Here is a 27,513-nt window from a genome sequence, read left to right as displayed (position 1 = left end):
TCCCTACTCTGTTCTTAGTTGCTCTCCTTATATCAAAGAAGATATTTGGCATTTGTTTTTAGTGATTGGCTAGCTTCACTTAGCATAATCTGCTCTAATGCCATCCATTTCCCTGCAAATTCCATGATTTTGTCATTTTTTAATGCAGAGTAATACTCCATTGTGTATAAATGCCACATTTTTTTTTATCCATTCATCTATTGAAAGGCATCTAGGTTGGTTCCACAGTCTAGCTATTGTGAATTGTGCTGCTATGAACATCGATGTAGCAGTGTCCCTGTAGTATGCTCTTTTTAGGTCTTTAGGGAATAGACCGAGAAGGGGAATACCTGGGTCAAATGGTGGTTCCATTCCCAGCATTCCAAGAAATCTCCATACTGCTTTCCAAATTGGCTGCACCAATTTGCAGTCCCACCAGCTTACCATCTCTAGCAGTTAGAGAAATGCAAATCAAAACCACCCTAAGATACCATCTCACTCCAGTAAGATTGGTAGCCATTATGAAGTCAAACAACAACAAGTGCTGGCGAGGATGTGGGGAAAAGGGTACACTTGTACGTGGCTGGAATTTTTAATCAAAGTGTTCGCAGATTTGGTTTCTCCTAACAACCTTTCATTTTGGTCTGCCTTTTAGGTGAGTCCTCATATGACTTTTCTCTCTGTGTATGCACATTCCTGGTGTCTCTTTCTAAATCCTAACATCATTTTATATTCCAAAGACATTATATTAGGGCACATGCTAAATGTCTTACTTTTTAAATTTTATTATTCTTCTTTTTAGATATACATGACAGTATATTATACGTACATGGAGTATAACTTATTCTGATTAGGATCCCTTTCTGGTGGTTGTACATGATGTGGACTTTCACTGGTCATATATTCATATATGGACATAGAAAAGTAATGTCCAATTCATTCTATTATCTTTCCTATTCCCCCACCTCTACCTTCCTTAATTCCCCCCTTGAATGGAATTCCAATGAAATTCTATTCTTCTCTTGCCCCCTGCTTCATTGTGTGCTAGCACCCACATATTAGAAACCACATTCAGCCTTTGTTATTTTGGTACTGGCTTGTTTCACTTAGCATCATAGTCCCAGAAAATGCCATAATTTTATTCTTCTTTATGGCTGAGTAATATTCCACTGTGTATACATACCACATTTTCTTTTTCCATTCATCTGTCGAAGGGCACCTAGGATGGTCCAAAAGTTTGCTATAAGCTGCTGTAAACATTAATCTGACTGTGTCACTGTAGTATGTTGATTTTAAGTCTATATATATATATATACCTAGGAGTGGGATAACTGGGTCAAATGGGATAACTCTACTATTCCAGAGTAGTTGCACCAATTTGCATTTTTAGCAGCAATGTATGAGTGTATCTTTTCCCTTACATCTTGCCAACATTTAATGTTACTTGCAATCTTGATAATTTCCATTCTGAGTGGAGTGAGATGGAATCACAGTGTAGTTTTAATTTGCATTGCTCTAATTCCTAGAGATGTTGAACACTTTGTTGTATATTTTTTGACAAATCATTTCTTCTGTGAAGTGCCTGCTCGGTTCCTTTGCCACTTATTGATTGGGTTATTTGTGTTCTTTTGGTATTAAGTTTTTTGAGTTCTTTGTATATCCTAGGGATTAATGCTATATCTGAGGTACACGTGGCAAAGATTTTCTTATATTTTGTAGGATCTCTATTCACATTCTCGATTGTTCCCTTTGCTGTAAAGAAGATTTTTAGTTTGATACAACCCCATTTATTGATTCTTGATTTTATGTCTTGCACTTTAGAAATCTTGTTGGGGAATTTGGTTACTAAGCTCACATGATAGAGAGTTGGGCCTATTGTTTCTTCTAGTAGGCACGGGGTCTCTGGTCCATTGCTTAGGTCTACTTTGAGACAAGTTTTGTGTTGGGTGAGGGATAGAGGTTTAATTTCATTTTGCTACATACGGATTTCCAATTTTCCCAGCACCATTTATTGCAAAGGCTATCTTTTCTCCAGTGTATGTTTATGGTGCCTTTGTCTAGTATAAGAAAACTCTATGCATGTGGGTTTGTCTCTGTGTCCTCGATCTTGTTCCATTGGTCTTCATGTCTGTTTTGGTACCAATACCGTGCTGAGTAGCTATGGAGTATAATTTAAGGTTTGGTATTGTGATACCTCCTGCTTCACATTTTTGCTAAGGATTGCTTTGGCTATTCTGGGCCTCTTATTTGTCCAAATGATTTTTATGACTGATTTTTCTATTTCTATAAAGAATATCATTGGAATTTTAATAGGAAGTGCAGTAAATCTGTATAGCACTTTTAGTATTATGGCCATTTTGGCATTATTAATTCTGTCTATCCAAGAACATGAGCAAACTTTCCATCTTCTAAAGTTTTCTTCAATTTACTCCTTTAGTGTTCTAGAGTCTTCATTGTAAAGGGTTTTCACCTCCTTGTTAAATGGATTCCCAAGATTTTATTGTTGTTGTTGTTGTTTTCTTGTTTTGGTTTTGAGGGGATTTTGAATGAAATAGGATTCATAATTTCTCTTTCAGTTGATTCATCACTGATGTATAGGAATGCAATTGATGTATTGGTGTTAACTTTACATTTTTCTACTTTGCTGAATTTGTTTATGAGTTCTAGAAGCTTTCTGATAGAATTTTTGGGCCTTCTAAATATAGAATCCTGTCATCATCAATAGGGATAATTTCAGTTCTTCTCTCACTTTAATTCAATTTTTTAAATTATTTATTTTTATTTTAACTTTTATTTTTTGATGGTACTGGGGATCAAATCCAGAGCCTTGTATATGCTAAGCACATAGTCGACCACTAAGCTACATCCCAGCTTTCATTTTAATGCAATTAACTTCTCAAAGGCCCTGTCTCCAAACCCAGTAGTATTATAGATACTGAGAATTAGGACCTCAACATATAAGTTGAAAGAAGACACAATTCAGTTTGTAACATATGCCATGATCAAAATACTGAAAGCAATTACCAAATACTGAGGAAATAACAGAAAGTGATACCATCACCTTTAAATATCTAAAAGTGCAATCTCTTCATGTCCTCAACCATTTCATCATTTTAGCAAATAAAAGATCCAGGTGACAGTGCCCTACTGTAAGCATAACCAAAAGTAGCTCCCCTGGGTCAGACAGACTATCATAGATAGGGCAGATCTGACCAGCCGTCCAATGGTACTTTGACTTGAGTTGCTATAGAGTTAAATATAGCAATTCAACTGACCCTCTCCCCCCACCCCCACCTTTTTTTTTTTTTTTTTTTTGAGCCTAACCTTGTTCAGAAGCAGGACATTGTATGTAATGACACTGTGTACAAAATCTTTCCTTGGGTAATTTGTAAACATAGAAACTGGACCATGTCTTAATCTTCTGCCATCATAGAACACAAAGAAATTTATTTATTATCTCAAAATTCCGGAGACTAAGAAATCCAATATCAAGTTGCCAACCTCTAGTGAGGGCTTTCTTGAGGCATCATCACATGGCAGAATAGAAAATGTCAAAAAGAAAAGGAGGCAGAACTCGTCCTTTTATAATGCCATTAATCCCACCCATGTGGCATTATTAAAGGTCCTATCACTTTTAAAATGATAATTCAATTTCCATCTGGGTTCATTTTCAACAGAGTAGAACTCATGGGTCAACACGGGTCTACTGTGGTTTGACAAACATTCAAACCATAATAAAACACAAAAGGAAACCTTCTGGCGTAAGTCCTCCTGTTGATACTAAACCTTGAGAGAGTCTATAGACACACTACTTCTTACTTTTCCTAGTATCAATTCTTCCATCTTAATGTACTGTTCTTTGGCTAAAGCACAATAAGTTTGCCAGCAATATCTTATGAGGTTGTGTGTATATTTATTAAAACCATTTGCAAAAACTGATAGTTTCTAATAAAACAAAACAAATTTATTACAACTTTAAAAATGTATTACTAAGTATATATGCAAGAAAAAAGAATGTGTAGATACCAAAACTAATTTTACAATTATGTTTATGTCATCTTTATTCTTAAGAGCTAAACACTGGAAACAATTCAAATGTACTATATTCACACAATAAATGTGCTATATTCACACAATAAATTACTATATAGCAATTTTTAAAAATAACTATTAATATACATAATAATATGAGTGAATCTCAAAAATAGTATGTTTAGAGAATGGATTTTGTAAATAGAGTTACCCCCACATATTAACAAAAGAATAGTATGCTCTTTCCCCAAATTCTTTCATTAGTTTAAAGGAATTAGGCATCACTAGCCTGATTGCTCAGAACTTGTGAACAACAGGAAATGGTTTATAGTTGCAAATTTTCTACATCTTGAGGGGCAAAACCAGCCTCTGATCTTTCATTATACCTCCTGAACTCAGCAGAACATTTGCTTTGACATCACTTGTGCTTCTAATATCCATGTTCATTATTTGTTTTCTGTCTTGAGCCAGGTGGAGCTAATTCAGGCAAGTTATGAAGAGGGTTTATGGTCCACATGGGCTGGCAACCATAACTCAGGAAGGAAGTAACATACCCAGGCCTTTCTGGAATGTGGAAAAACCTAAGCCTTATAATCTGGTTTGGTATGTTTTTTTCCAACCCAGTCTCAGAAACATTGGATGGGAAAGATGAATACGCATCCCATGATTGTCCATCTGGGTTGCTCATTGATGTGACTCCCAAGTTGATCTGTTTATCCATTGTTCACTACCAAAATGGGAAGAAGAGCTCAATTTATGATGATTATGATGTTGCTCAACTGCAGTTTTATTATATTTTCATTTTGTGTCTAAAAACTGAAATTCTGGACTTATTATATGTTCTTTTTAAGAGACTTATGCTTTAACTACTCATAGCAGCATCTGAAGCATCTAAATGACTATGTTATTCATCATATTCAATAATTTTTCTATAGTTTTTTTCATTAGTATGCTCAACGGTCTTTCTATATATAAATACACATGCATGTGTACATATCTGTGTGTGCATATATATACATATACATATATATATGTAATGAAAAACATGGATTTTAAATCAAAAGTTTTCTTAGACAGTTTGTCTTCAATGTTCAATTTTAAGCAGATCCCTTTCCATTTAATTCTAAGAAAAACTTTCTATTGTACCAATTTATTTTCCATTTTTAATGTGAGGAACCTGATCATCAACATTAATTTATGCCTTAAACTTCAAATCTATATTATGGGTTGTTCACTGAAGGGTTATTTTTGTGACTTATTAATTAATAAGTATGTTAATGTATGTCCATCAAAGGCCACAGTTATAGAAAGAAAGAAAACAATCAAAATGTTGCTTAGGATTATGTGAAAATATGTGAATCTCTTCCGCTCTGTGTATATGTCTGGTCTCTTCAGCACTCAGTGGTTGCCAAGAGGACTTTTCTTTGTTTTTTTCGGGTGCTCTTGTTTCTTAACTCGTACCTGTAATCAAAGAAGCAAAATAAAAACAGATGAGTGGCCAGAATGGATCTGGAGGAAACAAAAAACAAATTTTGGTTTGTACTGCAGTGAAGTTTATGCCTCTCTTACAAATGCGTTGTTACTTCTCAACATCCTTTTGAGCAAGGAGCACTAAATTAGCACCATCGTTTTAAAGATGACCAATACATGTCTCTGAGACCTCATGTAATCTACCCAGTTTGCCACTTAAAAGCAGGTTTGGAATCCAAATCCAAGAGCTTTTTATTTCTAATTCTATGCTATTTTATCTTCAGCGTATTATTTCCACTCAATAAAGATCACCTATTCTATGAAATTAGATATGACAAAACATGAATCACTGATTCCATCTTCATGTAAAACCTGATTGAAAGCAGGGACTGCTACAGTGACTTGGGCTACAGACAATCCTCCCCTTAGCAAACTTTAACCATTATCTCAGTGTTTCCTTAAAGTACTGCTTGGGACACCAGCTTTAGAGCATTTTGGTGATTCTTTCTAGTTTTAATTACACAAAACCAAACTTCTTTCCAATGATGAAGTTACAACAGCCTTCTAGGGTTAGCCAAAGGACTTAAAATGTTAAAACATAGGTTGGGAAAGAAATATATGTATCTTTTATCAGAATTCTAAACAGAACAAGAAATAAAGTTTTCTGGAAACATGGATAATGTGAAGTTGATCACATACTTGCCACTTATAGACTGCCTTCAGATGCAATGTATTTTATCTTAAGGAAAAATATGAGATACTTGCATTGGCAAGGGATAGATAAAATATGAATTTTTGCAAAGTTTGTAGCTGAATTCATATCCTGCTTACATTTGTTGCATATTCACATTTCTCACCATATATCTGGATCTGGAAGATCAAAGTTTGAGACTGGAAACTTGAGGTTTTCCATTTGGGGAGCTAAGAAGCAATAAACTATGTATTTTTGTGAGTTCAATGTTATGAATTTAAGTGGTAATACCATTATCAATCTTCACCCCCAAATGTATTGTTCATTTTGGAATGAAGTTGTTCATGTAGACTCAGTCAAGTGTTCCCACTGACCCACTTCATGGGCTTTGCCCATGAAGTTTTATTTATCCCTGTTAAACCTTCCATTTTCTCACATGCAGTATAGAAACAATACATTTTTAATCAAAGATTACTTGTCCTGATGCTTATGAGAGCACTTTGTAAATATTAAAATTATGAAAAAATATTAGATAATCTCCATATATAATAAATATAGACCTTACCTTTTCTCCATGTCCTTGATGGTTTCAATAAGTGGAAGATTAAAGGACTCTGGCAGAAAGTAGGCAAATGCTGATGCTACTATGGGAAAGGTCCCAAAGAGGATGGCCGGAAGATGGACAAAATACAGCCTCGTTGAAAGTACTAAAGCAGACAATGTTGCTGCTGTTCTGGCGATGAAAAAGAGAATGCCCTGTATCGTTGACCTTCCAAAAGAGAAAACATTTTCTGGAAAAGTTTGAATCTGTGAGTGCAGCCCTTTCTTCAAATTCTAGCTCATGCACACCATTTCTCCGTGCAGCTTACTGAGACCACCCAGAGCCAAAGTGAGGTTTCCCTGCTGTCAATGCCATGGGCTTGGTGTGCATTTACTTGGTTGTTGCTAACTGACCCTTATAAAGCATTTTTTCCATTTTAGACATATCTGGTTTATTTTTTCAGCCACCTGTAAGGAATTTAAAGGTACATTTCTATGTTTTATACAGAATACAACTTATATGTGATTTGGTGATCCCTCATCTATAAAATGAAGAAAGCATGCACTAATTCAAAGGTTATGTAGTGCAAAATTGGGGTTACCTGGTAAAACACAAGATAACAAATTTGAATTTCAGAAAAGAACAACAATATTCTACTATAAGCAGGAATCAGAAAATATTTACTTACTGATGCGTTCATTTGTATTCAAGAATATGGAGTCTGAAATTTCAATTTCATTGGTTTCCCAGTATTCTTTCCATCTCTTTCTCTATTTCTTCCTTTCTTTTCCTCTTTCTTTCCTTCTTTTTTCTTTCTTTCTCTTTTTTTTCTTTCTCAACTAAATCTAGCCAACCTAAATAATCTATGTGAATGTTCCTTGTAAATTTTTATATGAATCCTAGAAAGAAACATTAGGTTTCTTTTATAATATTAGACTGATGTGGAGTTTTTTCTTATACAAATTGATCATTTTAAAGGACAATTTATTGCCGGAAATAAGATTTTTTAAAATAAAGAAATTTTCTCAGTGATTTCAACAACTGATAGTTCAAGTTATATCAACATCTTATTTCTCTACAGAAATTGGGTAGCCATTTCACATATATTTTCTTATGATATCCACAAAAATTTCTATTCTGATATGTGTCATATTTTATGTACTTTTATAAAGGTTGAAACTGAGTCTTGAAAAGATAAAGAAAATGGGAAAAGCACATCAGATCACTCAGGAGCACACATAGGTGGGTGATGAGACAATGCCTAAAGGGTACAAGGTTTCAATCACACAAGATAAATCAGTTCTAACACTTACTTCAGTAGGTATAATACCTATAGCACAGTGCCTATACCTAAAAACACTGCATACTTATGTCACATTTTCTTGCCAGATGTCATAATAATGATAACAAAAGGTAGGAGGAAATTTTGGGATGTGATGGATATGTTTGTGGCCTTCATGATGATCATCATTTTATGGAAGTATAGTTATCCTCAAATTCATAAAGTCAAATACATTAAATATATACAGAATTTTGTATGTTAAATCATACCAAAATAAGCTGCTTCAAAAATTAATTTTTTGAGCAAACCCAATTATTTATACTTGTTGATTTATACATATTTTGTCTGTTGATTGATAGTATGTATCATGCTAGGAATTTTATGAAGTCCTCTACAAAAAAGGAGAAACATGGTATGAAATAAAATCCCCTAAGATATAGAAGAACACATTTCTTCAGATGATTTTTTTAAGATGGATAGAAAAGCATGAAATGGTAATTGATAGTAAAGTGTTTTCAAATAGCATGTAGTATTTGGTAACTTTAATAGAAGAGTCTTCCATGGTTAACTGAAATAGTGTGGCATTAATAGAAAAATTAATCCAAAGATTTACTGCAAAATAAATAATTGAACAAGCAAAGTTTTAAAATACACTTTGCAAAGAAATAATCGAAATAGCTATTTTCCATGTTTTCTTTGCCATATTGTCTGAAATTCTGCTATTGCATTTTTAAAATCTTAGATTATGAAAATTATTCAAGCTTCTATATTAAAGATAGAAATAATTTAGGAAACCAGGCATGGTGGTGCATGCCTGTAATCCCAGCAGCTCAGGAGGCTGAGCAGAAAGATTAAAAATTCAAAGCCAGCCTAAGCAAAAGCCAGGTTCTAAGCAATTCAATTAGACACTTTCTCTAAATAAAATACAAAATAGGACAGGGGATGTGGCTTAGTGGCCAAGCGCCCCTGAGTTCAATTCCCGCTTTCCCTCCCCACCCAGAAAAGGAAATAATTTGGGATGTATTTTCCTGCAAGGATTGAGGATTAGGCTTGGCATATAAGCATAATACCTATGACCCTGTATTGTAAAGACAGTCTTGAACAGGAATTTCTACTCATGGCAGACACAGGTCCATAGTTATGATTTTGTGCAATATGAGTTCTAGTATTATACTTTTGTCCATTCATTACTACACAATATTTTGTTTTTACAGATAAAAGTAACTTTAGAAAGGTGCACCTTTTTCTAATTTGCACAAAGATGTTCTTTGAGCTACCAAAGAGGTTATGAAATAGGCTCAGGTAGGTTATTATTCTAAGTCTGAAGGGGGTAGGGTGGGAAGACAATCATGGACTGTATTTTGGCTAGGAGTTTTGGATACATGGTAATGTGGAGAGAGTTAGGAAAATGTTGCAAAATAATTTGATCTGATAAAACATGTGCCAGGCATAGTCTGTCAACTATTCTCAAAATTCACTGAAGTAACTTTTTAAATAAATTTTATTTACTCATTTAAATCTTCTAGAAGCTTCCATCAGTATTCAACAAAAATTATCAAGATAGAATATTTGCAATTTCTTTTCTTACCTCAGTACTGTGGCTGAGAGTTCGTTGGAAAAGATTAAAAGTATGGATGAAAGGACAGAAACAGATGATCTTCCCAAGAGGTAAACAGTGAGGCGCAGAACATACATCTCTGTGAACAATATTTGGGGGAAAATATTGGGTTGTATCAACATTTACTTTTTCATTCATTTGTTTTACAAATATTTCATAAGTATTTACCAACAGGCAATTATCTGGAATCATACTTTGTTTTAAAGGACTGGGGAAGAATACTTTGTCCTTCATGTACCCTCTGCCCTCTAAGCTTAAGATTTTGGCTTTTATTGAACAAATCAGCAGAGAAACAGATAGTAAGACAGCTTAAAAGAGAGGAATTGCAAAGCTCATACTCTCTCACATTATATGCAAAAACCAACTAGACTGGATTAAAGACTTAAACCTGAAAGTGTAAAAGTGCTGGAAGAAAACATGAGGTAAAGCTTCTCATGTTAAAAAGAATAACTTCTGCACAGCAAAGGAAAATTCAACAGAGTGAGAAGGCAACCTACAGAACAGAATATCATCAAATCATATAACTGAGAAGGAGGTAATTTTCAAAATACATGAGGAAATCCTAAAACTGAATTACCAAAAAAATAAAAAATAAAAAGAAAGAAAGAAATTCTAAGTAACCTATTTTAAAAATGGGCAAAGGACTTCAATAGACATTTCTCCAAAGAAGATATGCAAATGATCAACAGGTATATGCAGACATGACTAATATTCCTGTTCATGAGCAAACTGCAATCAAAACCCCAGTGAGATATTACCTGCCTACTGATTGAGATGGCAATTCTAAAAACACAAAAGATAAGTTTTGGTGAGGATATTGAGAAAAAGGAACCTCTGTGCTCTGTTGATAGGAATGTAAAATGGTACTGCAGCTATGGAAAATAATACATAGGTTTTATAAAAAAATAAAAATAGAATTATCACAAGATCCAATAATCTCATATCTGAGGATATATTCAAAAGAATCAAAATGAAAACAATGAAGAGATACCTACAGTCCCATGTCCATTGCAGCTTTATTTACAACAGCCATAATATGGAAACAGCCCAAATATCTGGATACAGACGAACAAATGAAAAAAAATATATATATGGTATACAATACAATGAAATGTTATTCAGCCTTAACACAAAAGAAATAAATTCTTTCTTTTGAGACATTATGAATGGACTTAGAAGACATTATGCAAGGTGAAATGAATCAAGAAAGAAAGACAAGTTCTGTCTGATTCCTCATATACTAGGAATCAAAAATTTCCAAGTACAAACAGAATGATGGCTGCTAGGGAATGGGGACGTGGGCACAGGAAGTTGCTCCATGGTTATCAAGTTGCAGTTACCCAAGCTAAGTAAGTCCCAGAGACCTGCTGAACAGAGTGGTTTCCAAAGTTTGCAATAAGTTATTGTGCACGTAAAAATTTGTTAAGAGAGTGGACTTCATGTGAAGTGTTCTTACACTCTTTCTGGTGCACCCTTTCTGTCTTTCTTTACCAAGTAAACACCCACTTATCTGTAGTGACTCAACTCAGATGACTTCTACAATAACTGGCTATTTATCAAGACTATATACATGTACACATACACACACCCTTAACTGGGTCATTTGTTCACAATGCATGCAAGAAAATCAGTAGATTCTGGTAATGTTATTTAGTAGAATAAAGGGTCAGTCCCAAAGGAGTTTATATTCAAGTAGAGGAAACAAAGAAAAGTCCAGAGGTGATGGTCTATGATAGTCAAAGGTGAGACCATTCAAAACATGTGGGAGCCCAAGAAAGACACTCAACTTAAAACTGGGCTGGGAGGAAGGCCTTCTTGAAGAAGTGACATGAAAGTAGAGACCAGATAATAAGAGGGACTTGGAAGCTAAGGTGGAAAGACATCTGGAAGATCTTGTCTGAGAAAGAGAATTATTCACACATACCTACAGTTTTTTAAAGTGTGAACTAAAGTATAAAAAACTAGCTACCAGGGACTATATCAGGAGAATAGTTTATAAAGCATATATTACATAGAGCATATTTATAAAGATGCTCATACAAAGAAGAGGTTGGCTAAGGAAAAGTTAAAAGGAGTACAGCAGAATCCGGAGATATTTCGGACACTTAGGCTGCCCTTCAGAGAGGGCATTGGCAGGACTAGTTACAAAATAATTAGAGCTGGGAGTGGTGGTGTGAGAGTTTGCTCTTCATGGATGATAGTCAATAGAGGTCAATGTATAGAAATAGCAATAAGAACAGAAATAAGACAATATACTCAGGATTTACTTAAGTTTATAAATGTGTCATCCTTAGAACACAAATCTATATTCCCCACAGCCTTCTTAACTTTTGCCAAATTATTCCCCTTCCCGCATTTTTAAAATGCAGTTTCACTAAATAACTTTGTCAGAAACATGAAAATCATTTTAACTGACTGATTTTTTTTCTCATTCTTTATTTTCAGTGAATTCCCAAGATTTGGGGATTTTTCCTCCAGAATACGTCTTGACTGCATACCCTGTTTCCTATTCCTAAGGATACTGCCCTTCTTCAGTCCCTCCCATATAATAAGACTAACCATGGCCTGTGACTCTAGCTTCACATTCTTTCTATAAATACACTGAAATCAGCCATATTGACGTTGTCCAAATAGAAAACTGCAGTTTTGATTGATAAAGAACTTCAGTAGCATATTATTAACTAAAGATAAGTGATATATATTCTTTTTAAAAATATATTTCTTCTTTTTTAAAACATTTTTTTAGTTGTCAATGGACCTTTATTTTGCTTATTTATATGTGGTGCTGAGGATCAAAACCAGTGCCTCACACATGCTAGGCAAGTGCTCTACCACCGAGCCACAACCCCAGCCCCAGGTGATATGTTCTTGAACCAAGTCATTACCTATCTCCTACATCCTCAAAATATATAATCTAATAGTGCAATGATCAGGATGTCTCCCAAATACCTTTTGCACATATTTTCTCTTCCTGCTCTCTGTATTTCTCTACTACTACCTGTACCTGTATTCTCTTCCTGTATTTCTTCATCAGGTAAATTCCTACTTTCCTGTAGTGACGAAATTTGGAAGCCATCTAAAGAGACTTTGGAACTAACAACTTGTAATTAGAACAAATTACGTGATGCTGTGGGGCTCAGCACATATTGCTACTTTCAGTTTTCCCAGGCATGACTTTATTTTATCAGTAATATTTAGTGCCTGGTAAAGCTGGTGTAATAGCTCCTGTTCAAGGAAACCATAAAGGTGGACCTCTATTTATTAAGCAATATATGACCCTCAAAGCACCTAGATGTTGAAACTAGACTGCAGCATTCTTCTTGGCATTCGTTGAATGTGAATTCTGTTTTTTATTTGGCCCTGTTTAAAGATTTGCATTTCTAATGAGATTCTAAACACAGAAAAGTCTCACCTTTAGGCACAAATATAGGGATCAGAATAGAAATTCCAAGAATAATGAGTGAAAAACCGCTTGAAGGGCGACGGTTGACATACTTTAATATAAAATAGGAAAGAAATTTGCTGGGCAAGTCTGTTATGCCTAGTAAAAACTGGGTCAGGAATATGTTTTTCCCCAAATTCTCAATATCCAGCAGGAGACCATAGAAGCTGAATGTTGTTGAAAACCTGTGAGAGAAAGCAGAGAGGTATTCAATATACTCAGAAATAAACATCCTTGTGTGTGTGTGTGTGTGTGTGTGTGTGTATGGAAGCACATGTGTGTTTGAAATATGTATTTCCTTCACAAATGATTAAAATCAAAATATTCCAAGTATGCAATGAAATGGAAAGATTTATAAGGCAATGGAATTTATTTAGTAAAACTTGAAAAAAAATGATCACTGAAACAAAGTCTCAATGAATTGAGCTAGGGGTTAAATAACTCAATTTATCAAAAATAAAATGCATTTGGTCTAAGATCTGGATAGGAGTATTCCAAGATCCAAAATGAAAACTGAAAATAATTTAGTCACAAAGAGAAAGAAAAGATGATTTATTTCATAATTTCATAGATCATTATGTTCGTCTAGATTTTTGCATCTCTTAAAAAATAATGTTGACTTACAATATCTTTGTAATTTGAAAAGAACTGACATAAAAATCAATTTTCTGTAATTAGGAAGAAAATATTAGTAACTTTTTATTTGAAATTACTAGTTAAATTGCAGTAAATTAAATTCCATGCATATATGTCAAAATGAACCCAACTATTACATATAACTTATCAATAAGAGCAAAAAATGTCAAATCACTACAGTTTATTAAATCAGTAGAGTAGAATAATAGACATAAGCAATGTCTATACATGAATATCTACATAACCTCATGCTTCATACTAAATTTATATTCTATAAGAATATGAATTTTATGATCATAATATTTTCAGAGTTTGATTTTCTAAATTCATTTATACAGTTTCCCTAGGTAAGAAATAGATTCATTATTTGAGTCTTAACACATTGACTTGTACCTAGTATGCATCCATACATCTAAATGAACAACCAAGAAAATGAGAGAGGAGTTATTTCCCAGAACATGAGGACAAAAAGATAATTTTTAAAAATATCTGTTGTAATTTTTTTAATCTAATATATACTTTTTGTCAATTCTTAAAATACCTACTACAAAGATAAGATGTAACTCTCTCTCCAATTGCCTATAGTTTTTAGGAGACCATAATTATTTTTAAACAGCACTAGAAAATGATGGTAAATTGTTTTAAAACTTTAGAATAATTTTAACATTTCAGTTTATATTTTGAATAATATCATGTTGATCCAGGCCATTCTGACCTGTTTACTTTATTCAGATACTAGAAGATCTCAAATAGCCACACAGGGGTATTTGTTCATACTTATTTGTATGTTTATAATAAGTGTTGGGAAACACATAGCCCTTTTTAGTGATGGTCCCCATATTTTAAGTCATGGGCTCAGTCTGTGAGCTGCCAGATTCAGCATAAGCGTTCACAATAACAGTCAATGTGTCTTTGGGGAAGACATGTAACTTCTCTTGCTCTCATTTTGCTCATCTTCAGATTTGGGCTAATCATACATATCAAATGATCAAGCTATCAATTTTATCCTTTATTGATTTTTGTAAAATGTATCAATCACTTCCAGTGCATCACTTTATCCAGGTTTTCTCATGTAACTATACAATGTATTTTTAAAAAGTGTACATTTAAAACAATTGAAAACCAAGCGGGATAGGATTCCAAATTAGCCTTTGGCAAAACTTGATATGGAATTTGTATCTATATAATTCAAAATATTATGTTATTAACCTTAGGACTATGGTGTTTTGTAGTAAAATAAGATGGATCAATTCATCTGAAAACCAGCTTTCTCTTTCCTCTCATTTAATAGAACTTTGTTGGGGTCTCATTTGCCTTTTCATTTTGATCTTTCTATTTCTCCAGTTTCTATAAATCATAACTATTCCATAGGCCCATTTCCAAAACTTGACATCATATAGGTTTCTTTATCATTTCCTAATCCTCTTTGCATTTCTTTTTCTGTTATTTTGATTAAAAGGGTGGAGGATTTGCACCCTTAAAGCAGGCATTCCCCAAATTGCTCAGCATGATTCTCAAATTGTGAATGTGTGTTCAAAGATGAAAAAGCAAACCACTTACGCTAAAACGGACGTAAAAAGCACTGTCTTGAATACTGCAGGTTTACACATGATCTCTTTCATTCTGAAAGATTCTCTCTTGGTATTCAATTCTTCCTTCATTTTGGATATCAAAATCTTCACACACATACACACACACACACACACACACACACAAAAGCAAGATATTTAGAGTCAGGAAAAAGTTCTTTTATTTCCAAAATTGTTCCTTCTGCTCCCTGGAGCTGTCAACACTCTATTGTGGAATCAAAGAAACAATGATTATCTTATAAAACCACATTGGCATGCATGAAATTTAAAGCACCTAACAATCAATAAGGTGATTTAAATCACTGAAAAAAAAACAATATTTAAATGAACATTTAAAATCATATCACTTATATATTTTATAAAACTTCTCTCCAAGTGATACAAAATGTTGTGGAAAACCTTTTCTGAAGGGTCTAACAATTGTGAGATTATTTATTGCTTGTTAGGATCATTGATGTACCCTTTTGAAAGAGCTCTAATTAGCTAAATCATGTTCACAACTGAACCACAATTATCATAAAACCACCACTAAATTCTTGTTAAGAAAATCCCATTACATTAATTACATAAAGTCATTTGTAGTCCCATGGTGGTGAATCTCCTCCCTGGTGAAATACTTGAAGCATTTCAATTAACTTTCTTTATTGTATTACTGGAGATTTTGATATATTTTAGTTTTGATAATTATTTGTACAATAATTTGATTTTATATATTCAAGAAATATATAGCAATAGACCAGTTTTATAGATTCAAACTTTATAAACATTTTTAGTTAAGTAATTATATTTATCCCTTTTAAAATTTAAAACATTACAGTGTAATCAAGAACTGGGATATTCATATCTGGCTTTTTATCTACTCTCCCTGTGGTCTCAGCCATCATCTCTCAAGCATATTTGAAGTCTTATATGTCTAATACATCATATTGGATCAGTTTCCCATTCAAATGTTATACATTGTATTTACCCCCAGGAACCTATTAATCCTCTTGGTGGTTTTCTTTTCCTAAACGGGGAGAATGATTATAATTGATCAACCATTCACATAAATCTATCACGAGAACCAAAACTCATTAGATGCATATAAGAGCCTAACTTATTGCAGACGGGAGAGGAGACAACACTAAAAAAACAAAACACCCATGATGTGCTTTATTGGATTAGACTTTTCCATCTAGAAAATATTGTTGATAGCTATAAACTGTAAATAATTAAAATACTGTTTTTGGAATCAATTTGCTGAGATTTCATTCAATATCTTTTAAAGGGACCTAAATCACTTCAGGTACATGAGAGACCTGGATAATTCAAATATTACTTCCTCTTGAAGATATCAAAAAAACAGCAATTTTAATATGTTTTAGAGCAACCCATGAGCAGGGAATGTCCTGTCAGAGAATGATAAGAATAGATGTTATTACAGAGAATCAGAAAGAAAGAATATGGATACAACTGTGACTCTTCATTTACTTCAATATCTAGTATGATGAATACTTGTGAAATACCTGTGCACCTGCCTCCAGTCAATTCTTTTTAAATTCCCAGTATAATATAAAAATAATTGTGCAAATCCACAAATACTGGGTATACACAAAGGGTAGTAGTAATAATAATAATTGAATTCAAGTCTGTCCTGACTTCTGTCATTTCTTGGCTATGTATACCTATAATTGTACTCATTTTTGTTTCATCTGTTGATGATAGAGAGAAGTGTATTGAAAGAAGTGGTACCCAGGTTTCCCTTACCTCAGAAGTCAGACTTTCTGCCACCTCTTTCTTTCCATTAATACGAGCAATTCTCTGGAGCTCTTTTAATGCTTGTTCTGTTTTTCCGGTTGCCATGAGCCAGCGGACTGACTCTGAGATCCCACTGTTTAAAAGGAGACAGGTGGAGTTTCTGCAGGGTGATGTCACATTCCAGTCCACAGAGATGCTTGTTCATTCATGGACAGTGCTAATCTTTCCAGAACATTGTTTAGAAAGGGTTAACTGTGGGGTTAATTAACTCCCTACCTACACTTCAACCCTGTTTCCAGCCACTCTATACAGCAGCAACAGGAAGAAGAATGTTTGCATTTTTGTTTGTTTGTTTGGTTGGTTGGTTTATGAGTAAGCTGTAAAGATTCCTTGATTCAAAATATAAATGTTCTTTTCTTTCTCTGTTTCACATTTTTACTTCAGAAATTACTGCCCCTTCCATGTGCGACTCTGAGTTTCTCAATTTTTCAGTGTGAACCTTCTGAAGTTCTTAGAAGTTTTGAATGTTATCAAAATTTTATATTATCATATACTAATTGATCTCTAGTATTTTATCTCTGAGAAGATTAATTAAAATTTATGAACACAAAAATAAGTGCTTGGGAAACAAAAGACCATGTTATTTCTCCCCTAAACATAAACCAGAAAAGGATCTGTCTTCCCACCCTGCCACAGTCTCTCATGTAGCCATGTTTTGCTGTGGGCTGATCTGGGAAGGATCTCAGCAACCAAGCAAAAACAGGATAGAGGAAGCAAAAATTTTAAGCCACAAGCTCACCTAATTTTATTATAAATTTACTAAAGGGTCCATTCTTTTATAATTGAGTTTTCTCTTTTAATTTTAAATAGTTTTTTGGGGTATTACACCTAAAAATGGCCCTGAGAGCAATGAATGGCAATATATCCCTCAGTAGAGATAAACTTTTATGTGTCGTAATCACTTAAGCAAATGGCTCTGTATTCATCAAAGTTCACGTACCAGGAAAAGAGAGAAAGAATGAGATAGGGCAAGGCAATGACCAACTGGAGCATGTGCCAATCCCGGAAAAGGTAAGCCACGCCTGCAAATGATGCCTGGCCAATACTCCCAGATAATGAGAAAAGCACGGTAGCCACTAGTTGCCATTTTGATGAGTTTCCTTCAAAAACTAAAGGAAAGAAAAAGCAAAAGAAGATATCTAAAACCATTTGGGAAAGATGACTGAAAAACTGTCATAGCACATGTGCACAAATCAAGGCCAACTTACGAAATACGCAAGTGTTGCTTAGAACTGCACTCAGGCAGACAGATGACATGAATCTCAGAATACAGTAAATGGTGAAGACCGGAGCGAAGGCACAGCAGGTGCTCAGGATTCCATAGGCCAGGCAACAAGAGACCAGCAGTGGCTTCCGTCCAAACCTAGAGTAGCAGTAGTTAGTGAAGAATCTAGCAAGTGGTTACATGTCATCAGGGCATTCCTAAAGAACGTCCAAAACTGAGTTTCTAGTTTTCTAAGTAACTACAACCATAGTGTCACCCCCATAATGGTCACTCTAGAAATGACCAGTAAACTGAGATTTATTTTTTACTTGAATATTAGAGTCAAGTCACTAATTGCATGCCATTAATACAACAGAATTTACACAATAATGTATTAAAATAATTGTGCAAATCTGCAAATACTGGGTATACACAAATGGTAGTAGTAATCATAATAATTGAATTCAAGTCTGTCTTGACTTCTATCATTTCTTGGTTATGTATACCAATAATTTTACTCATTTTTTTCAACTGTTGATGATAGAAAGAAGTGTATTACTTAAATATTAGAGTTCAAATCACTAATTGTATGCCATTAATACAGCAGAATTTACACACAATACATTTACCAAAATAATTAGAGTGATTTTTTTTTTTAAGACAAAAAAAGGTGCCATGCTCAGTGGTTCACATCTGTAATCTCAGCAGCTCCAGATGCTGAGGCAGGAGGATCGTAAGTTCAAAGCCAGCCTTAGCAAAAGTGAGGCACTGAGCAATTAAGTGAGACCCTGTCTCTAAATAAAATATAAAACAGGGCTGGGAATATGGCTCAGTGGCCAAGAGCCCCCGAGTTCAATCCCCAGCACACAAACCCACCCCCCCCCGCCAAAAGACAGAAAAGGTATAAAGGTGCAAATGGTACCATATGACTGACATTCTGTTCTACTCACTGTTATAGAATGAGCACTGGATTTAAAATATCAATCCACATTGATCTGTGCCTAAAAAGCTTTAGTTCTATGAGTGTCTCCGTAAGCTGTGTAGATGCTGCCTTTCAAACATGCTTTACATATATTTTTAAAACAAGGCACACAATTTCAGGTAACTATCTTTTCTAGTTCTTTGCTCAAAAATCAGCAAACCAACTTTGGGAGAAAAGACTGTTTAGTACTCTTTAAAAAATAATGATTGTTTCCAAAGTATGACTCACAAAGGAATTTAATAAATTGTGATAAAAAGTTCACAAAATAAAAACTTTATTATGATTTTCTTTGTGCATATGGTGGCAGAAATTAAATCCAAGATCCAGTGCGTGCTAGGCCAGCCCTCTACCACTGAGCTACCTCCCCAGCCCTACAATAAAAAAATTATTTTAAATCTTTATCCCTTAGTGAGATAACATTTTACTATATCTGTCCATAGAGCAGCAGAACACTTTACCATAGAGGCAAGTCAATCTTTTCAGTTATGATCTCTTCTCATCTCAATCCCCCAAAGTAAATTTATCCTGTTCTCTTCATAATTGATAAAAGCAAGAGTGATATATTTTCTTTGGAGAACTATAAGTGCAATCTCCACTGTAAGTTCTTTAGAAGTGCTACCCATGTAACTCATGGAAAGAATAAGAAAGCTAATATTTAGAATTTATCATTTCCATTTTATAGACAAGAGTGATAAATATCAAAAGTATATGGAAACAGTGTGGGCTTCTTTCATGCTTTACAGTAAATTCTAGTTCTTTTGAATTTATATTACAACATTTACCCAATGTGCAGTTGATAGTTTATAGATCATACATTTTATCCACCTTCTTTATAATATCAGTATCTGTAAAGGTTGTTATTGATTTGCATATTTGTTTATTTCAGATATACTAGAACTCAGATTAGATAATTTGTCCATTTCTGGTCCTGTTTCCATCAAAGTAAGTACCCTCCAAGTTTTAATGCCTCTCTATATTCTAATTCTCACCTTTGATAGATATTTTTGAGAATTAACTGGATTATTTTCTTCCTTATTAAGATTAATATTCTTAATCTTTTGTTTTAAATCTGCCTTATTATTAATCTGGATCCCTCCCTTACCCTTTTCTCTCTAGTCTGTTTCTAGAAATTTTATCCATGGTTTTCTGACCAATCATCAAAGTAGTAAAAATTTTCCTTCTTTTCATAAAATTTATTAAAGTCTACCCACAAATGAATCTCCCTATATCACTACATTAAGAACACTAGACATATTAAAAAATACAACATGCATGCAATCAGTGTTTTGAGTTATCAAATGTTTCTGGTTGTCCTCACTTCCAAATTAAAGGAGAAAACAAAGATTCAGTGCTCACAAAAAAAAAAAAAAAAAAAAAAAACAGCTTCTTAACTTTATCTCTCAAGGTTACCTTTTTCAAGCTTTATTTGTCAATCATACTTGTTATTCTACATTTCTTAAACATTTTTGCCTCCCTGTTTTTGTTTGTTTACACCTACCTCCATCCTGGGAACTTTCGATTCTTTATGGACAATTCAAGCTCCACTCCTATTGGCCTGTGCCAGGGACTTCAGTCTTTCAACATTTATATTCCTTGAGACATATCCATCTATCATTTGGTTTCCATTTTTTGCATACTTAGATTATTTTAATGTATATAATTATTAATAGAAATGTGTACATAGTCTTTTCAAATGCATATTTGGGTTTTCAAAATGAACCTTATTCAGAAGAGAAATCTCACCTGTCAGAAATGAGGCCACTTAGAGCAGAGCCCACCAAGTGCCCTGACAGGGCGATGGCTTGTGCAAAGTATTTGAATGACTTATAATCACACACCAAGTCCCACTGGAAAAGATTGGATAGAAAATGGAATACGTAAATAATTAAAAATGGCAGTCAAGAGGATGGCATAAACACAACTACTGAGTAAATTGGTTGGTTTTTTTGAAAAATTATAAAAGTTACTTTAATATTGACAATAGCTATATTCTAGACTGTAGACTAGAATCTGGAACCTATAATTACTCAATACTGTAGACAATACTTGTATTACAATAAAGTTTAAATCTTGGTGGCAAAAGAGGAAGGTAATATATACAAGAGAAGTGTATCAATATAACAATTTTCAATGAAAGCTAAGTTCATGATCCTTTTAAATCATAATACAAGTTAGCTTTCCCTCACCATCTAGAAAGTAGCAACAGTTTTCTCCTTTGAATTCTTAGCTATTGGATTTGAGTATTTTGACTGCAAAACAAAAGCCATATTTAATATAAAATTATTTTTATTTATACAACCAGGAAGAAAATGAGTTTTCTTTCTAGCAGAATGCATAGTCAGGTTAAGGTTATAAAGAGAAGATGATTCAAGCGTGACTTTTCTACTTTGCACAATTAGAAACCAACCAGCCAACCAACTAATGAGCTGGAGGGCAAGAGAAATAGAAAGATTAATGGGGAAGAGCACAAGAGATGAAGAAAGTTTAGACCAACTGCATTTCCAACAAGTCTTCTACAATCTCTTCCATCCATCCACACATCCAACTTTTTCCACGCTCAGTGGAGGATGCAATAGAAGCCTATGACAACAACTTCAGAGGAGTACATCTCACAGAGACATAAAGTTTCTTTAAAAACTCTTTTACAGACGATGCCATGCTGGGGCATTGTATCATAGCAGGACAGGTATTGATAAGTTCAGAAAAGCTTTTGTGACTGTCATGAGATCCTAGAGCAACAAGAAGAATCTATAAAAGTTATATGGAATATGCATAAATATGATATATTGACGGAGAAGTCAAGGGAATCAAAAGTCTTCAAGGATAGAAAAAAATGGAATGAAACCAAATAAAAGATGTCTTCAAAACTAGTATGTTGTAGTGACAGTGTAGGTGTCTCCAGTGATGAAACCATGTGGGTTGATACACCTTGCTCAAAAAAGAGCAAGAATCAGAAGCACCCACAATGTGGGCGGTGGTATAGCTTTGCACACTCTCCATCTCTAAGGTCTTGGTGTTGCACAGGACTCCTTGAACCAATTTGTCTTATGAGTGAACTAAAAGAAAAGCTTAAAAAGATGAATTTATGTTATTCACTGAGAACATATCAATAAGGAAGAAAAATAAAAACATGAAAGTAACTGAATTGCAAAAAAAGGCGATTATGTCATAGAATATTACAGATCCTATGCTTAAAAATGGAAACTCAAAGCTAGGCAAACTGAGTAAAATAATAGTAATTTCCAGATGCTACAACTTAATTGAACATACCATGAAAATTCTACAATGACACAAAATGTGGTAACTGCTGGAAAAGAATGTGTAACACAAAAAAGGATTTGTCAGAGACCAACAGATGTCCCTAAGAAGGAAAAATCTTTAAACAGAGACCTGAGTTAGGCATACATGGAGCTAAATTGAGAGGGTTTTTTAGAGGAGGATACATGCCAAATAGATATAAAGTTGGAAGGAAAGACCACAACATTGGTGGTGAAGTTGTGTAGTAGGCAATAAAGTCTCCTGTAAGCAAAAGGCAGTGTGATAAGGAGTGGAAATTACATAAAATTAGAATATAATAAGAGGCCATAAGATGAAGGATCTTGAAGCAAAGTTACATGGAATGCTGCATTGGGTAGAAGGACCCATTAGCCTGTTGATACTTAAAACAGTGTAAAAGTCCTGTCACACCGGAATACTTAATGTTTGTTAAGTTAATCAATAATACCCCAAGGTTAAACCAGGATCTTCAGGCCTTCATTAAATGCAAACTCATACCTTATTAGAAGTGAGTAAACCTAAGCACAGAACAGGGGTATAGAAAGTACTGGAACCACAGTCCCCTGGTTCACTCTGTAACCTTGGATAACTGACCTTTCTCAACAGTTCATCTCTTTACTCTTTACAGAATAAATTTCTTACAGGAGTTATATTGAGACATTATTTGTTCATTTTCTACTGAAATATTAAACTAATTATGGGAAACAACATCAAGCTAAATTTTTGAAGTGAATATAATATTACATAAGAATATAAAGCTAATATAGAATATGTTGATGGATGAATACCAAACCTGCAGTTATTCTATCCATGATAATTGTCTACCAGAACATAACATTTTTAAGCTTTCTATAAATCAATGCAAAACTTTTATAAAAAACATATTAACATAAAGAAGAAGATGGTTTTATTTTAAAATTGTTATTTAAAAACATTATGGGAGTAAACATTTTAATAGAATATGTCAAATATATGGCTATCCTACTAATTGATAGTTTCAAAGTGTATAAAATATACAAGATTGTTTAAGTTAAGACTTGAGACTTATCCTTAATTCAGCATCTCAATATCTAAAGGAGAAGCCAGACCAAGAATAGTAGATGACCATGAAAACCAGATGAACAAAGCACAAATATCTGAAGTTTGTATTCCTAATTTTCATTAAGTTCCCCAGTCATACAGAGTACTATTCTTCTGATAAAATGGGTTATGAATTCAGTACATTTCCTTTAATTGCAAAGTACCTAACTAAACATTTCTACTCAACTCATTAGGAACTTCCCATTTTTCTGAGTTAACATTTAATAATAATTGAGTTTACACTAGAAGGACCTTAGTATGTAGGTGAAATAAGCCAAGGCTTGAAGTGATCCAGAAATGAATGGTTTCCTTATGTATCGTTAATCAGGTATGTGATGATAGCAGAGGAACACAGCCTCTCTTAACATATATTCTCTCATTTCTGCTTTCATTGAAGAGGGCTTTGGTTATACTTTGCATATAATGTACAGTATTTGTCATGTTTCAGATGCCCATTTCAAATATATAAAACAACAATTTAGAACACTAAGAGTTAAATTTGTTGAAGTTGTCTATGCACCAGATTTCAAATATTTTGGGAGAGGAGCAGGGTACCAGGGATTGAACTCAGGGGCACTCAACCAGCCCTATTTTGTATTTTATTTAGAGAGAAGATCTCACTGAGTTGCTTTGCACCTCGCTTTTGAACTTCGGATCCTCCTGCCTCAGCCTCCGGACAGAGCTGGAAGGGTTATAGGTGTGTGCTACCGTGCCTGGCTTCAAGTATTTTATACATATTGTTCCTATCATCCTTCCTAGTGTGAAATAGTCAACATATTATGTGGGAAATTGTGTTTTAATAATTATGCTAAGATAACACTAATAACTTGGGATTTCTCTAAAAAAATAAAATAAAAAATAAGCGGTAAAATCATCTTCTATTAAACATTAGTAAAATAAGACAGAAAACAGCTGTGACAGATTTCAGATTTTTACCTAGACCATCTGAGTTCTGAGATTCACTCTTTTAAATATACGAAAATGGTGGTCCATGTTGCTTTTAGAAATATAAAAATGGATATCAATAAGGCATATATCAAAGGCATAATACTACTGCGCTTGACTTTGAAACCACATCTGTCTGGGGAAAATACACATGTGTATATGAACATGCACATGCGCATGCGCACATGCACACCTCTTTGTGTAAGCTTCTCATCCCCTTTCCTATCTTTGGATAATTTATGCAAATTGAAAACTGTCATTCCTCCACACTCAATTCACTCCCTATCACCTCCTATTAATGTATTACCTCCATAACGATGGTAGAGGTGAAAACACTTTGGTCATATATCCACCCATCCAGGCATGGCTCTGTCTCAGGATCAGTATAATTGACAGCTGACACATTGGGATCTAAGAGTTGCCACTGGGTCTGGCGAAAGCGATGACATTGGTCAGGCTTCTGGTTTGGGCCCACAGGGATGGAGACCCTCAGAAGAGCTTCGGCTGTCAGGTTTATGGTGACATTGGCTTCAAATTTGGGATTGCCCAGGAGGTGGACATGGCAGTGGTGAGCGGGCATGGCTGCTGTAAAGTTCTCAATGTAATCATGAGGATTTGTCAGGATACTTGAAAGCATGAAAAAGATAATTGTCAAAACCTGAAACTTCCCATTGTCGCCTACATGTTGTAGAAGTTCTTCAAAGTCCATGTTTTAAACCTGTGAATATTAGCTGAAGAATAATAGATTTTTCAGGTTAGAAATGATAATTTTAAAAAATCTTGAGTTAAATGATTAAGAGAATGTTTCCCTAAATTAGAAAATTGAAGCATTCACAAATTAATTTTCAAACAACAAGATTATTTTCCCTATCTCCTTAAAAAAGTTTCATAAACAAGGTGTACTATTTTCACTGCACTGAGAACAACATGTTCTATTTCATAATGACAGAGATTCCAAAGAAGAAATTCCCCTAAATGGGCAATTCCGTTGAATTTATACCATTTTTAGAAATTATAGTTAACATACAATACAATGAATTGAATTCTGCACAGCTCTCAGGACATAAAGATATTAATTGGCAAAGATTGTACAAATTCAGGGTACACAATGTAATGATTGCATAACAACTATCATGGCCAAATTAATTAACACATCCATCAGCATATAATGCCTAGCCTCAAATTCCCAGAATTTGTTCACCTTAAAACTGCATTTGTATCCTTTAACCAATATCTTCCCATTTACCCACCACACCCCAGCACTTGGTGAACTCTATTCTCCATTTTGGTTCAATAAGTTCAACATTTTTAGTTTGTTATGGTTTAGGTATGTGGTAACCCTAAAAAGCTCACGTGTGAGGCAACACAAGAACATTCACAGGTGGGATGATTGGGTTATAAAAATCTTAACCCAATTAGTGAATTAATCCTTTTGTAGAGATTAATTGAGTGATAACTGATGACAGGTAGGGTGTGGCTGGAGGAAGTTATTGGGGGCATGCTTTGGGGGTATATATTTTGTATCTATATCTGAAATCTCTTTCTGCTGTTTATTACCAGGTGAGTTCCTTCCATCCACCACACTCTTCTGCCATGATGATCTGCCTTACCTCAAGCCCCAAAGAATGAAGCTGGCTGTCCAACAACTGAGACCTCTGAAACCATGTGCCCCCAAATAAACTTTTCCTCTTCTAAGGTCTCTTAGTCACAACAGTAAAAAAGCTGACTAAAACAGTTTGAAAATATAAGTCACATCATACAGTATTTACCTTTCCATGTCTGGTTTATTTCAAATAGAATAATGTCCTTTAGTTTAATTTGAATTATCAAATACAATAATAATATTAAATTATTGTATTTGTATTGTATTGAAGAATAATACTTGTGTGTGTGTGTGTATCATATTCTTTACTTATACATACAGGTATATTTTAGAATGTTTAATATTGCCAATCATCAGAGAAATTAAAATGAAAACTATTTGGTATATCACTTCACACCTCTTAAGGTGGTTATTGATAAAAAGACAAAAGTATTGGTGAAGAGCCCTCAAACACTGTTGACAGGCATTCAAAGTACTAAAGTTACTAAAAAAAATAATACGGAGTTTCCTCAAAAGGGTACAAATAGAACCACCATACAATCCAGCAGTCCCACTCCTGAGAATAAATCCAAAGGAAATGAAATAGCAAGTCAAAGAGATACCTGTTCTCCCACGTTCATTGCAGAATGAGTCCAAATAGTCAAGATATGGAACTACTAAGCAGGAAATACTACTCAGGAAATAATTTTGATGAAAAATATTTACTCTTGCCTGCTCTGGAACAAATGATAAGCAAATACATATGACAGAAAGTCATATTTTGCAAACAAAAACACACATACATGCTCTGATTTGATGTCTGAAACAAAAGTGTTCCCTGAAGAGTGAGAGCCTAATTAGTTCACCTGTTCAGGGGAGTTATCTTTATAAACCTTCGTTGCAGAGTTGCAGAGGGTTGTCTGGTGATGAGGTAGGAGGAGAGGACTCTCAAGAAGAAGTCATCAGGTTTGAAGCTACTCGGCTGAGAGAAGCCTAACAGCACTGCCAAGGGCCACCTTTAACAGGATCCTGGCTGAGAAGAACCTTGAAAATCATGTACTGGGACTAAGGGGATAGTCCTAAAAGGCTGTCAAGGAGTAAAACAGATGATCTTAAAATATGCATATTTCTCTCTTCTGTACCATATGAATATATGCAGACTTCTGAGGTAGCTGAAACTTCTAAGTATTTGAGATGACTGATATGTTAATCACATTGGTTTAATTATTCCATATTATATTCATAAATTATAAGTTTTTGTTCCCCATAAATATATACATTTATGATTTATTGTGTTACAATTTAAAAAATAAAATTAAAAAAATCCAGATATGCAAAAAAAAGACATTGACATTCAACCAGAATGT

The 27,513-nt window shown here is 34.1% G+C and overlaps 1 protein-coding gene across 1 annotated transcript; it reads right to left on the bottom strand.

The window, feature by feature from the left end:
- Positions 1–5,402: 5,402 nt before the first annotated feature.
- On the bottom strand, positions 5,403–25,273 carry LOC114102723 (solute carrier family 22 member 22-like). Its single transcript, XM_027948229.2, has 10 exons — positions 24,872–25,273; positions 21,007–21,110; positions 18,286–18,440; positions 18,018–18,186; positions 17,027–17,150; positions 15,252–15,367; positions 13,026–13,240; positions 9,584–9,692; positions 6,738–6,941; positions 5,403–5,472 (listed from the first exon to the last, which is right to left on the bottom strand). The coding sequence occupies exons 1-10, from the start codon at positions 25,271–25,273 to the stop codon at positions 5,403–5,405; spliced, it is 1,668 nt and encodes a 555-aa protein (XP_027804030.2).
- Between the last annotated feature and the right edge of the window lie 2,240 nt (positions 25,274–27,513).

The sequence above is a fragment of the Marmota flaviventris genome, chromosome 15, assembly GCF_047511675.1.
Source record: "Marmota flaviventris isolate mMarFla1 chromosome 15, mMarFla1.hap1, whole genome shotgun sequence".
NCBI classification, from domain to species: domain Eukaryota; kingdom Metazoa; phylum Chordata; class Mammalia; order Rodentia; family Sciuridae; genus Marmota; species Marmota flaviventris.
Note: the sequence above shows the minus strand (reverse complement) of the source record. Positions and strands in the feature narration are given on the sequence as shown.